The 12915-nt window shown below is 46.1% G+C and overlaps 1 protein-coding gene across 1 annotated transcript in view; it reads right to left on the reverse strand.

Annotated features, from left to right (window-relative positions):
• Positions 1 to 12915, reverse strand: part of THSD7B (thrombospondin type 1 domain containing 7B) — a 594761-nt gene that overhangs the window by 243327 nt on the left and 338519 nt on the right. Inside the window, 1 exon segment of the mRNA XM_040440450.1 lies at positions 8726 to 8829. Within this exon segment, the coding sequence (XP_040296384.1) occupies positions 8726 to 8829 (104 nt within the window).

Genomic DNA, 12915 nt, shown 5'->3' on the forward strand with positions numbered 1-12915 from the left:
AGCTTTCGGGGCCATTTCAAGCCCTAATAAACCGGGGCCATTAATAGAACAATTACCATTGAAAGGCGCTGTGTCTAAGATTATAATGAGTACAATGAGTACGTCTAATACATGCAATTAAGCCGCTCCTCGTGGTAATGAAGTCGCGCTTTCCCCGCATACTTTGCTCTTTCAGGACACAATGGCTGAAGTTTTCGACTGGCGAATTTAATGTGATTTGTACAATGAAATTAATGATGTCTACTTTCTTCCCCGGACTTAATAACAATCATATCTCCTCCTAAGAAGATTATTACGGCCTGTGACAATGATCTCCTTGAGCTTAGAGGCGTCTGGAGACCTAATCTCGGTATTTGAGACATGAAAAAAGTGTCATTAGCTTCACGCTATGACGTCCCCCAAGAAGAGGACGGTAAATGGCTCTGCAGGGGCCCCGGAGGAGAGCTGGCTGAGAAAAAGAAAGGCCCTGTCACCCATGGCAACCAGAATCCAGCCTCCATCTTATGTGTAGTTGGGAAAATAAAAGCTGAATTCTGATTGGCTTAAAGGCTATGGACACCTTCAGGGGCAATTTTTTTTTTATGATTGCATTTGACTAATTTTGGGCTAAAATACATTTTTTCAATTGGTCTTTATTAAAAATATTCAACCGTTCCATCTGTGGGGTTTTGCTCTGGTAGACAGGCTAGCGGACGCAGTATAGAGGCAATCACAAAGTCTTTAAAGGGAGTCTGTCACCAAATTTCAGCATATTAGACCGATCAAATAGGGTTATATGATCCACCCAGAACTTAAAAACTGTACCTTTGTTGTAGAAAACTGACTTTTCTTTTAGCCGAAAATGAACTTATAAGGTTATGTTAATGAGTCCTCTCAAGTGCCCAGGGCGGTCTCTCGATCCTCGGAGCCCCAGGCAGCACCTCCTAAACGGCTCATAACCCCGCCCTCCGTGCGCCTCTGCCTGGCAGGGCATCGCGATACCTACTGCGCATGTATTCGGCGCAGGCGCAGTGACTGTCTCCCTGCGCCGGCATCTTCACTGCGCCTGCGCCGATTACGGCGCAGGGAGCAGTCCAACAGTCACTGCGCCTGCGCCGAATACGGAAGCACACGGCGCAGGCGCGAGTAGGCTGTCAATTTAGAGGAGAGGGGCGGGCTGGAGCGCGCTGGGCGGCAGAAATGGTGAGTGGACGGAGCCTCTAGGTGCTGAAAGACGCCCCCATAGCACCTAGAGGCTGATTAGCATAGCAATAAAACTATGTTTTTTAGGGTAACCGCTGCACAGAAAGGGATTACAATAGCATGGTTAGGTAGAGCAGACACTAGCAGATCGCAAGTGTCTGACAGCTAAATAGGTGAAAATGTGGTGGTAGAAACCCTTTAAAACTACCAGCTCTTACCTCACCAAGGCCAGGAATCTCAGTGACACATACCTTCCATCAATGACGGCCCCTTGCACCTTCCTACATACCTCCCCCCTTTGTTCAACACTGAGGGGGTGAACACCCGCCAGACAGTGTACCCGGGACAGGGCATCTGCGTTTTCCTGTAACCTGCCTGCCCTATGTTCCACAGAAAACTTGAAGTTTTGTAAAGATAAGAACCATTTGGTGACCCGAGCATTCCTCTTTGGCTTGGCTCATCCACTTGGGAGGGGAGTGGTTGGTCACCAGACGGAACTTTCTCCCCAACAGTTAATAGAGGAGAGACTCGAGTGCCCACTTGATTGCCAGGCACTCTATATCCACTATACTGTACCTAGTCTCGGCTGGGGTAAGTTTGCGGCTCAGGAAAACAACAGGTTGTTCCCTCCCATTGATGTCCTGAGAGAGTACAGCTCCGAGGTCTACTTCAGAGGCATCGGTCTGTACCACAAACTCCCTCTCGAAGTCAGGCGTCAACAATACCGGGGACCCACACAGGGCCGACTTTAAAGCAGAGAAAGCCTTTTCGGCCTGCTCATTTCACTGAACCGTCACTGACTTGCGTCCCTTCAAAAGGCCCGTCAATGGTGCGGCGACTGTAGCAAAGTGGGGGACAAACCTCATATAGTATCAGTATATTGGGCAGACTAGATGGGCCAAATGGTTCTTATCTGCCGACACATTCTATGTTTCTATGTTTCTAGTATCCCACCATTCCCAGGAACAACTTTACTTGCCGAGTAGTGACAGGTCGAGGCCAATTCCTAATTGCCTCAGTTTTGTTCACCTGAGATTTAATAATTCTGCGCCCAATTACATACCCCAGGTACTTGGTCTCTTCTAACCCTATCACGCACTTTTTTGGGTTAGCGGTTAAGCCAGCCTTCCTAAGGGAGTCCACTGCAGCCTGTACTTTAGGTAGGTGACTTTCCCAGTCGGTGCTATGGATAACGATATCGTCCAGGTACGCCGAAGTGTACCGACGATGTGGATGGAGTGCAATGTCCATTAGCCTTTGAAACGTGGAGGGAGCGCCATGTAGACCAAAGGGTAATACCTTGTACTGATACAGCCCCTCTGGTGTGATGAAAGCCGTTTTTTCCTTGGCAGCTTCCGTCCAGGGTACCTGCCATTACCCTTTGGTGAGGTCCAACACAGAAAAATACCAGGCTTGGCCCAACTTCTCAATAAGCTCATCCACTCGGGGCATGGGATATGCGTCAAACTTGGACACCTCATTCAGTTTACGGAAGTCATTACAGAATGGCAATGTCCCGTCCGGCTTGGGTATTAAGACTATCGGACTGACCCATTCACTTTTTGACTCCTCGATGACACCTCTTACCTCACTGAGGCCAGGAATCTCGGTGACACATACCTTTCATCAATAACGGCCCCTTGCGCCTTCCTACACATCACAAAGGGTTAACTATCTATCTAGCTGTGTGACTGGTACTTTCACTTTCGCTTTATGCCGGTGTTCTATAAAATTTCCCTACCCATAAAATTTCCCTACCCTCGTCACTTCCGGCCGCACCGGACATGACGTTGCCAGGTTTGGAAGGAGGTGTGCCGCGCCGCGCAGGCGCACAACGACGGGGTAGGGAAATTTCACAGCAGAGTTGGTGAGAAGCAATGCGCTTGCGCCGTACTTCTCAGCAGGACACCGGCCGACACTGCACATGCTCGGTATGAGAGATCTCCCTATCCGCCAAGCGTGCGCACTGGCCCATAATTTTTTCCTACCCTGTAATGCTGCTGAGGGTCCCGGCGCATGCACAGTGTCGGACGGTGTCCTGCTGAGAAGTACGGCGCAAGCGCATTGCTTCTCATCAACTCTGCTGTGAAATTTCCCTACCCCGTCGTGGTGCGCCTGTGCGGCGCGGCACACCCCCGACACACCTCCTCCCAAACCTGGGAACGTCATGTCCGGTGTGGCCGGAAGTGACGAGGTTAGGGAAATTTTATAGAGCACCGGTCATCTAATAACCTCATCTCTAAATTACCAAAAGCTCATAAACACTTATTTTAAGGTCCATATACACCAACAGATTATCTGACAGATTTTCTGACCAATCATTGGTTAGATGGCCGTTTACACACTCAGATCTTTTGTTATATACACCAACTATTGGTCTGATTGGACAGATATTGGTTATATAATCTGTTGGTGTCAATGCACCCTAAGGCCTGATGCACACGACCGTTGTTGTGTTCCGTTCCGCAAAATGGGGTTCCATTGTTCCATGATCTTTTTTTTCGTTTTTGTTTCCGTGTGTCTTCCTTTATTTTTGGAGGATCACCAGACATGAAAGAAAGTTAAAAAAAATCTAAGACAGGTTTTCCATGCAAATGATAGGAAAAAAACGGACGCGGACGCGCGGACAATCTTGTGTGCCTCCGGTTGACTTGAATGGGTCCGCAAACCGTTTTCCGTGAAAATAATAGGACAGGTTATATTTTTTTGATGGACTGGAACCACGGATCACGGACGCGGATGACAAACGGTGCATTAGCCGAGTTTTCAACGGACCCATTGAAAGTCAATGGGTCCGCAGAAAATCACGAAAAACGGCACAACGGACACGGAATAAAACAACGGTCGTGTGCATGAGGCCTAAGCCACATTCTTATCCGTAAGATAAGAACTGAGCTATAATGAGCGTTAAGGAGGTCAGAGATCAGACATAAGGAGCCATCAGCTGAGCTGCCTGAAGGAACATAGTAAAAACAGACAGAATGCTACTAGAGAATCCCAAGGCTGTGTAGAGAAAAGGGAAACAAAGCTTTAAAATTCCAGTCTGTTGTTACCAGGATTTACCGCAGCGACTCCAGAAGGTGAAGTGGGAACAATTCACAGTTCAGTCAATGCGTTATATGGGACGGCACGTTCCCTATCTAGTCAGGAGAAAGCCTCTTCAAGCTCAGATCATCCACTTTCATACACATAGGCAAAACATCAGGTCCCACCAATATTGTTTTCCACCAGATGTTCCTGTGGGATATCAGAAAATGCACTGATAGTGAAGCACTGTAATCCAATGCTACTGATACTCGTATGATTATACTCACGAGCGCAAATGAACATGCAGGCACATCAAACAAATGCGGAGGCCCCTGATGAAGCTTTTGGATCGTTGGATTGGTTTTAATGTATTGCCTGCAACCCTTTTATGCTCGTGAGTACAATAAATCAATTTTTATACTGGTTTTAAAGCGGTGCTTCACTATTGGAGCGATTTAAATATTTTATACAGCTACACTGGATAAAAGAGAGGAAAGGAAGGAAAGCGAAGCCTCCGGATTTGTTTGATGTGCCTGCATGTTCATTTGCACTCGTGAGTATAATCATACGAGTGCCAGTAGCATTGGATTACAGTGCTTCACTATCAGTATCATTTTCTGATATCCCACAGGAACATCTGGTGGAAAACAATATTGATGTTTTGCCTATGTGTATGAAACTGGATGATCTGAGCTTGAAGAGGCTTTCTCCTGACTGGATAGGGAACGTGCCGTCCCATATAACACATTGTATATGCAGCATCCCACGTATGTGTGTAAAAGGGACGCTTCAAACATCTGTCATTCCATTGTATGGTATTTCCTATTATCAGGCTGGCAATGTCATTTCACCCATTCGCCCCTAGGTGGTGCTGGCACCACATAATATATATAGTGGGGGTGTGTCTAGCTTAGAGCAGAATGTAGTCAGAGTAAGAAGCAAGTCCATAGAGGAAGGAGAAAGGCCAAATTCACCATGTAGCTGCTTCACGTTCCTCTGGGCCCTGATCTGTCATGCCCTGCTCAGGCTATGTGCCGAGGTCTGCCAGATTAGCAGCACGTGTCTAGCCTTTTGTTTTGTTTTGTTTTGGAGTCAAGCTAGATCCGCCTCCCTTCAGGTGCACTGGGTGGGGTCGTTGGTTTCAGTTTAAATCACACCCACTCCCAGTGTTCCCTGCGGGTTATAGCTTCTGTCTGGCTCTGTGTTTGCAAGGAAGGAAGGATTGGCTGTTCCTGCTCAAAAGATAAGTTGGTTTTTGTTCTCTTGTGGTTTGCTGTCTAGGCTGTTAGAGAGACGCCTGCCCCTCCAGGTTCGGAGGGAGCAAGTTGCCTCTATTCCCCTTTCATCATCTTAGGGATTTTTAGGGTATTCTCAGCCCAGGCATGAGGACACGATATTCCCACCTTAAGGGTCTGAACGTGGGCTTAGCGGTCTAGGGAGAGCTGGTAGGGATTTATCAGGAGGTGACCTTGATCCCCAGCTTCTCGCCTAGAAACTTGTTTGTTTATTTATCTGTGTTTCTATGTCCTGTCCGCCGTGACATGATCAAGCCTAGAAAAGCACCCTAAACATCATCACCATCAAGGGCCCCTCAACCAACATCTGGCTGGTGTTCCCTGCAACCGAAAGTGTCCCAGAAGATCTCGTGCTGTCCTCCCATCCACTGCACGCCGGCCCCAAGGGACAACAAAACCTTGAGTACTACTATCCTCGGCACCTCATTCACTAGTATGCTCACGCCCGAAAAAAAATCCTTAGGGGGTCCTGGCACGCTGCATATAGAGAAAAGGGCTAAAAAAATTTTTTTTTTAATAAAGACCAATTGAAAAAATGATTTTCAGTTCAAAATGAGTTCAATGCCACAATATAAAAAAAAAATGGCCTCAAAGGTCTACATAGCCTTTAAGGCTCTGTTCACATTGGCATCATGGCTTCAGTTTATAGAATCTATTAGAAGAAGTGGCTTTGGTTCGCATAAAACTTCATTTCAATACTGTACGGGGCAAGCGCTCCGTACAGTATTAGAATGTATTGGCTCCGATGAGCCGAAGTTATTACGTCGTGAAGTATCGCGAGACTTCGCGCAATAACTTCATAAATTGATTTCTACTGCAAAAAAACATTTCCTGAACTCGGGTTAACTTCGGCTCGTCACAGCCAATACATTTTAATACTGTACTGAGCGCTCGCTCCGTACAAAATTGAAATGAAGTCTTATACGGATCGACTTCGGATGTTTCATCCGAAGTCGATTCGCTCATCCCTAGTTGCCACCTCCAAAACAGGTGCAATTTTCAGAGGTGGCAAAATGCTGTCTAAGGCCTCATGCACACGACCGTTGTTTTGGTCCGCATTCGAGCCGCAGTTTTTGTGGCTCGGATGCGGACCCATTCACTTCAATGGGGCCGCAAAAGATGCTGTCAGCACTCCGTGTGCTGTCCGCATCCGTTGCTCAGTTCCATGGCCCCGGAAAAAAAAATAGAACATGTCCTATTCTTGTCCGTTTTGCAGACAAGAATAGTCATGTCTACAATGGGCTGCCCGTTCCCTTCCGCAAATTTTGGAAGGCACACGGGCGGCTTCCGTTTTTTGTGGATCCGCAGTTTGCAGACCGCAAAAAAATGGCACGGTCGTGTGCATGTAGCCTAAAACAGCATTTTTTAAACTAAAAACAGGCGCCAACGCTTCAATAAATGTGCTCCCACACGTCAGGGCACATTTACCAAGACCGGGTTTTTACGCCGGTCTCAGTTTTCCCCTCTGCACTGCCATAAGATCCATCTAATTTGGCGCCTCGTCATAAATTAGACGCATCTGTGGCAGTCCGTGCACCTGGAGTAAAAACTACGCCAGTTCCTGACCGCTTCCAGGACTAAACGTAAGTAAAATTGCTGGGGCACCCCGGCATGGCCCCGAAACACACCACTGACGTACACAGCGCCAAACCGACTGTGGGACACAATACTGTCACACTGCCGGACAGAAAAGGGGACTCGCGATACTTTTTATGTCTAAAAGTGTAGCAAGTCCTTTATTAAATGTGCTCCGTCAAGTTATCCTCAGATTTCCTTGCAGCGTGTAGATGAGATGTGTGAAAATCTGGCACGGATTGTACCGCCAGCGCTCAGCAGCAAAAACCTCTTACAGATTTGCCATGAATTTCCCCCTGCAAAACGTGAAAATCCATGGCGAAAATCTGTGCCATAGAAGGCATGTCTAGGCATCCATTTTCCATATTAATAATACCGCCATCTGGCTACTGTAATAAACTTTTCCGGTTTTCATGTAAACAACATAATATAATACGCATCTGCAGGTGCCGATATGCTTAGGGCTGTGATGGCGAACCTCCGCAACTCCAGCGGCGGTAAAACTGCAACTCCCCAAGATGAACACTTGCTTGGTTGTTCTCAGAGCTCTATAGAAATGAATGGAGCATGCTGGGAGTTGTAGTTTCAACACAGCTGGAGTGCTGTGCATGCAATTTGCCCATGCATTGGGGACCGCAAATTGCATGCATCTCAACGAGGATGACCCAGATCGGCGCACTGAATTGGCAAAACAAAAATTGGAACAGGACCCTCAGTTTACGTAGAAGATTTTGTTCAGTGATGAGGCAAACTTTTATGTGAATGGTGAAGTTAACAAACAAAACCACCGCTATTGGTCTGACACTAACCCACATTGGATAGATCCCTCCAAGACTGTTGGAACAAAAAAAATTATGGTATGGTGTGGTATATGGGGTACAAAGATAGTGGGGCCATTCTTCATCAATGGAAACCTCAAGGCCACTGGATATGCAAAATTGCTACATGATGATGTGTTTCCCTCTTTATGCACTGAAGCTGGCACGTTCCCTGAGTTTTTCCAGCAAGATGGTGCACCACCACATTATGGGTGTCAGGTCCGAGCATTCCTAGATGAACAGTTTCCTGGAAAGTGGATTGGTCGTCGTGGGCCAGTTGAATGGCCCCCAAGGTCTCCCGATCTGACCCCCTTAGACTTTTATCTTTGGGGTCATCTGAAGGCAATCGTCTATGCTGTGAAGATACGAGATGTGCAGCACCTGAAACTACGGATACTGGAAGCCTGTGCTAGCATTTCTCCTGCGGTGTTGCTCTCAGTGTGTGAAGAGTGGGAGAAGAGAGTTGCATTGACAATCCAACACAATGGGGAGCACATTGAACACATTTTATAAGTGGTCAGAAACTTGTAAATAACTCATGAAAGAATAAAGTTACGTTAAAACCAAGCACACCATTGTTTTTCTTGTGAAATTCCCAATAAGTTTGATGTGTCACATGACCCTCTTCCTATTGAAAAAACAAAAGTTAATATCACCAACCATTCCCATTTTATTAAGGTGTATCCATATAAATGGCCCACCCTGTATTTCACCTCTGAGGTTAAGTCATTGCTGTAGTCACCACGTGTCATCCAGTATGTGGGAATACTGCGTGACAGCCACTGTGTCCGACATGTAGACAATCAAAAGGATTTCTCCAAGACTTACCTCTAGATTGTATCCCGGGGCCACATGATTCTGTGGCCCCTCCAATGCCCTGTCTCACATAATCCGGCACAAGGATGCACTGACTCCACTCCTGGGGCCTCCACCTGCAAACCATTACAAGACATGGATATGAGAACAGGTGTGCACGCCCCCCCTCCCCCTCCATGTGTATTGGGAACGTAATTCGGTTGATGCTGATGGAGCCGCGGCTGCTAATTCCCGTTGAGGCATAAACCACCTGAATGTATACGGAGAACATGGATGGAAGGCTAATGACAGTACATTGTATTCAAGTCATTCCTGCCAAACGAATGCATACGTTCCCCGATGGCGTCTCTGTCCGTGATCTGCACAATCCAGAATCTTTCATCCCTGACTTTTTGCACGTCCTCCTGTCCTGGTCTGCGGTTACTGGTTATCATCGAAGGGACTGACTGGTCTCAGTGGTGACCGCTCCCCAAGCAGCATGTCACTTCTAGGTCACGTAGCTCTTAGGGACACGTGATTGGCTACAGCGGCCAGAAGTTTACAAATCGCGGACTGGAGGATCACAGCTCGAAAGGAGTGGCGGGGAGCAGGTACGTTTTTTTCACCGGGTGCAACACGTTGCTGGGGACACTCAGACATGAGCTTAAATAAGGCCTCTTTCACACGACCGTATGGCTTTTTCAGTGTTTTGCGGTCCGTTTTTCACAGATCCGTTGTTGCGTTTTTTGTTTCCGTTGTGTTTCTGTTTCAGTTCAGTTTTTTCCGTTTGGCATATACAGTATACAATAATTATGTAGAAAAAATTGGGCTGGGTAAAAATTTTCAATAGATGGTTCTGCAAAAACAGAACGGATACGGAAGACATACGAATGCATTTACGTATGTGTTCCGAATTTTTTGCGGACCCATTGACTTGAATGGAGCCATGGAACGTGATTTGCGGGCAATAATAGGACATGTTCTATCTTTCAACGGAACGGATAAACAGAAATACGGAAACGGAATGCATACAGAGTACATTCTGTTTTTTTTGCGGAACCATTGAAATGAATGGTTCCGTATACGGCCCGTATACAGAACGCAAAAAAACGGCCCATAAACGGAAAAAAAAACTGTTGTGTGAAAGAGGCTTAAAGGGGTTGTGTAAGAGGAAGATTACTTACTTGCTTCCCGGCACTGGCCCCCACGTTCGACACAAAGTAGTGTGGAGGGAAAAAGGCGTAAAAGTTGACTGAAAACTATGCCAGCCACTCGCATGGACTTACCAAGGATGGTAATTTTTGTCCTTTTTAGGGCTCATTCACACAACCGTATGAATGAGTTCACATCCATTCCGCAATTTCGCGGATGAGTGCGGACCCACTCATTTCAACGGGATGGCTTGGGTGTAATTACACCTGCTCACCACTGCAGATGCAACGGCGAGAAGGTAAACAGTGAAGAGGAGGCAGCGCTGGTACGGCGCGCGCCTCCTCTTCAAACAGTTGATCGGCTGGGGTGCCGGGTGTCAGACCCCAGCCGATCTGATATTGATGACCAAATATAACTTGGACAACCCCTTTAAGGCTAGGTCTACACGACGACACTTGTCACAAGACATTTTGTTGCACTAATGTCGCGCGACAATTTTTATAATGGCAGTCTATGGTGTCGCACTGCAACATGCAACATGCTGCGACTGCGACGCAACAGTCGCAGAAAATCCATTAGAGATGGATTTTTCTGCGACTGTTGTGTTGCAGTCGCAGCATGTTGCATGTTGCAGTGCGACACCATAGACTGCCATTATAAAAATTGTCGCGCGACATTAGTGCAACAAAATGTTGTGCTACAAATGTTGCAGTGTAGTTGTGCCCTATCTGTCGCGCGACAAATGTCGTCGTGTAGACCTAGCCTAATACTGCAGACCGGACAGAAGGGGAGAGACTCCTGCTGCAGCCAGTTGTCTTACATCTAAGCCGGGGACAGTAGGGAGAAGGACATGGCTGATCTCTCAGAACACAAAGAATTATTACACAAAGAAACCTTTTTTTATATCTATACACCTAAAACATGCTCAAGGGAATAAGAAGATTAAGGAAGAAAGATCAGGGACATTTTATTTATTAATTAATTTTTTTGTGCATTTTCTCTATTTATTTTTGCTTTAAACATATTTTCTATTATTTATTCCCAGAACACATTTGCATGAATTTGTTAACACGTTTGACGTTCAATATTCTCTTATGTTTGATCCTCCAGCAAATGCATTACATATAACCCCCGGAACAGGTATTAAAAAAAATAAAATCCTCAAATCGTTGCACTTATCTGTAATTATACAGCGTGGAGTGCATTAGAGACAATGTCAACTATGGGCCAGAAATGCTATTTATCTTCATAGATTCACTGACAGATACGAGAGAACCTACAATTACTGTAAGTCACACACTCGGTTTTAGATGTTTTAAGTTGAATCTGAACATACAATTCCTCCTTCCTTGAAGTATTCCAGGCACAATAATTCCTTAGGTTCGGCTGTTTCTTCTACATGCCCAAGTATCGCAGTGTAGATACCGTAGGTTGCAATAGGAAGGCATGGGGTCGCAACACGACCTCGCTGCATCCGCAACATGCTAGGGTTTGCTGCGACCACGACACAAGACTTGCAAAATATGCAGCAGGATTGGATTTTTTGCAATTTACATGTCGCAGTTCTATGGCAGCCCTGCTACACTGTGATCTCTGGTCGCACTGCACTTGTCTCAGCCAAAATTCCCATATAGCGGAACCCTTAATCTGCAAAGCTGGGAGCTTCAGGGATCTAGATCAGAACCAAACTCCCTTTCATTGAGGGTGACCCCGTCATCCCTGGACATTGGGCTGCGTCTGTATTGTTATGTTTTGTTGCTGATTTAGGATGAAATGGGATTATCCTGATGTCACGGACGTTCCCGCGACAGGTGGCAGCAGATCGGTGAGACTGGCAACACCTGGTTTAATCTGATAGCTTTTCCTTGTGGATCAATAAGCGCCTGTGTTGTTTCTGGTAATGACCACATCCCTTGCCTCTGGTGTTGCTAATGTGGTCATTTAACCTTCCTTATTTATTGTTGCTTCTCCCACAATGCTGTGCGGTTTATAGCTTCAGTTTCAGATGTGGATTGCTGGTGTGTGGATCTCGGCAGAGTTCCTGGTGCTTCCATAGCCCCTTTGAAGTTAAGTCTTTCCTTTCCCTTTTTGTATTCTGTTTGGGTTCTGTGTGTTGCATTTCCCTATTGTTTGTATTAGGCCTGAAGGAGACTCCTGTTTGTCCTTCCTTTTGGAGGAACAGGTAGTCTTGTCCCTGCCATTAGTACCAGGGTCATATAGGGCTAAATAGGACTCTAGGTATTCCTGCGTATGACCTCACCTACCTCTGGGGTCTGTTCATACTGGTAGTCAGTCTGGATTTTGGTTAGGGTTTTACTAGGGGGTGTCCATCTTCCTTTCCTAGTTCTCAGGCCTGATTCCCTGTTCCCCCCTTCCCTCTTATGCTCGATGTGGTGTTTCCCTCCCACACCAAAGCGTGACATCTGGTATTGAACAGAGTCTGACGCCAGGAAATTCAATGATGAACCAGGCAGAATGCCTTGTAAGGCTAGCTCAGCTGAATACAATGATACCTTTCACTTAGCAATCCATAGTACTTTTAATCTATATGCAAATAAACTGTTAAGTGCACGGAGGGCGAACCCAAGAAGACCCTTGGTACACACTTGCTCCTCATGTTTCCTCTGCCAGGACCTCCTTCTCCTTGATTGACAAGGCCAGGCTCCTGCATAGTCATCTGATCTAGTGAATTAGGGGCAGGCAGAGGAAGCAGGAGGAGCAATGGTGCACAGAGTGGCTTGGACCCATCTTCGGTGCACTTAAATGCTAATTTGAATGTGGCTTAAAAGTACTTTTTCTCCCAAATTAAACATACTCTGACATTTAATACATTGGATTTCATGCTTTTTTTTTTCATTTCCATTTGACAAATTGGTGAACTTATCCGATGAGTGGCAAAATTGGCGACTCACATTGATTTGCTCGTCTAGTTGCTATGTATTTGCTCCTTTTCTTATCCCAATTTAATTAAATAAACCAAGGCTTCAATAATTAGCTGACATAAAAAATGGCCTGATAGCTGTTAATGAGCTGAGCTGAGGTTAATTTACTCAGATCACCAGAATGGATAG

Source organism: Bufo bufo, chromosome 7 (genome assembly GCF_905171765.1).
Source record: "Bufo bufo chromosome 7, aBufBuf1.1, whole genome shotgun sequence".
Classification (NCBI taxonomy): domain Eukaryota; kingdom Metazoa; phylum Chordata; class Amphibia; order Anura; family Bufonidae; genus Bufo; species Bufo bufo.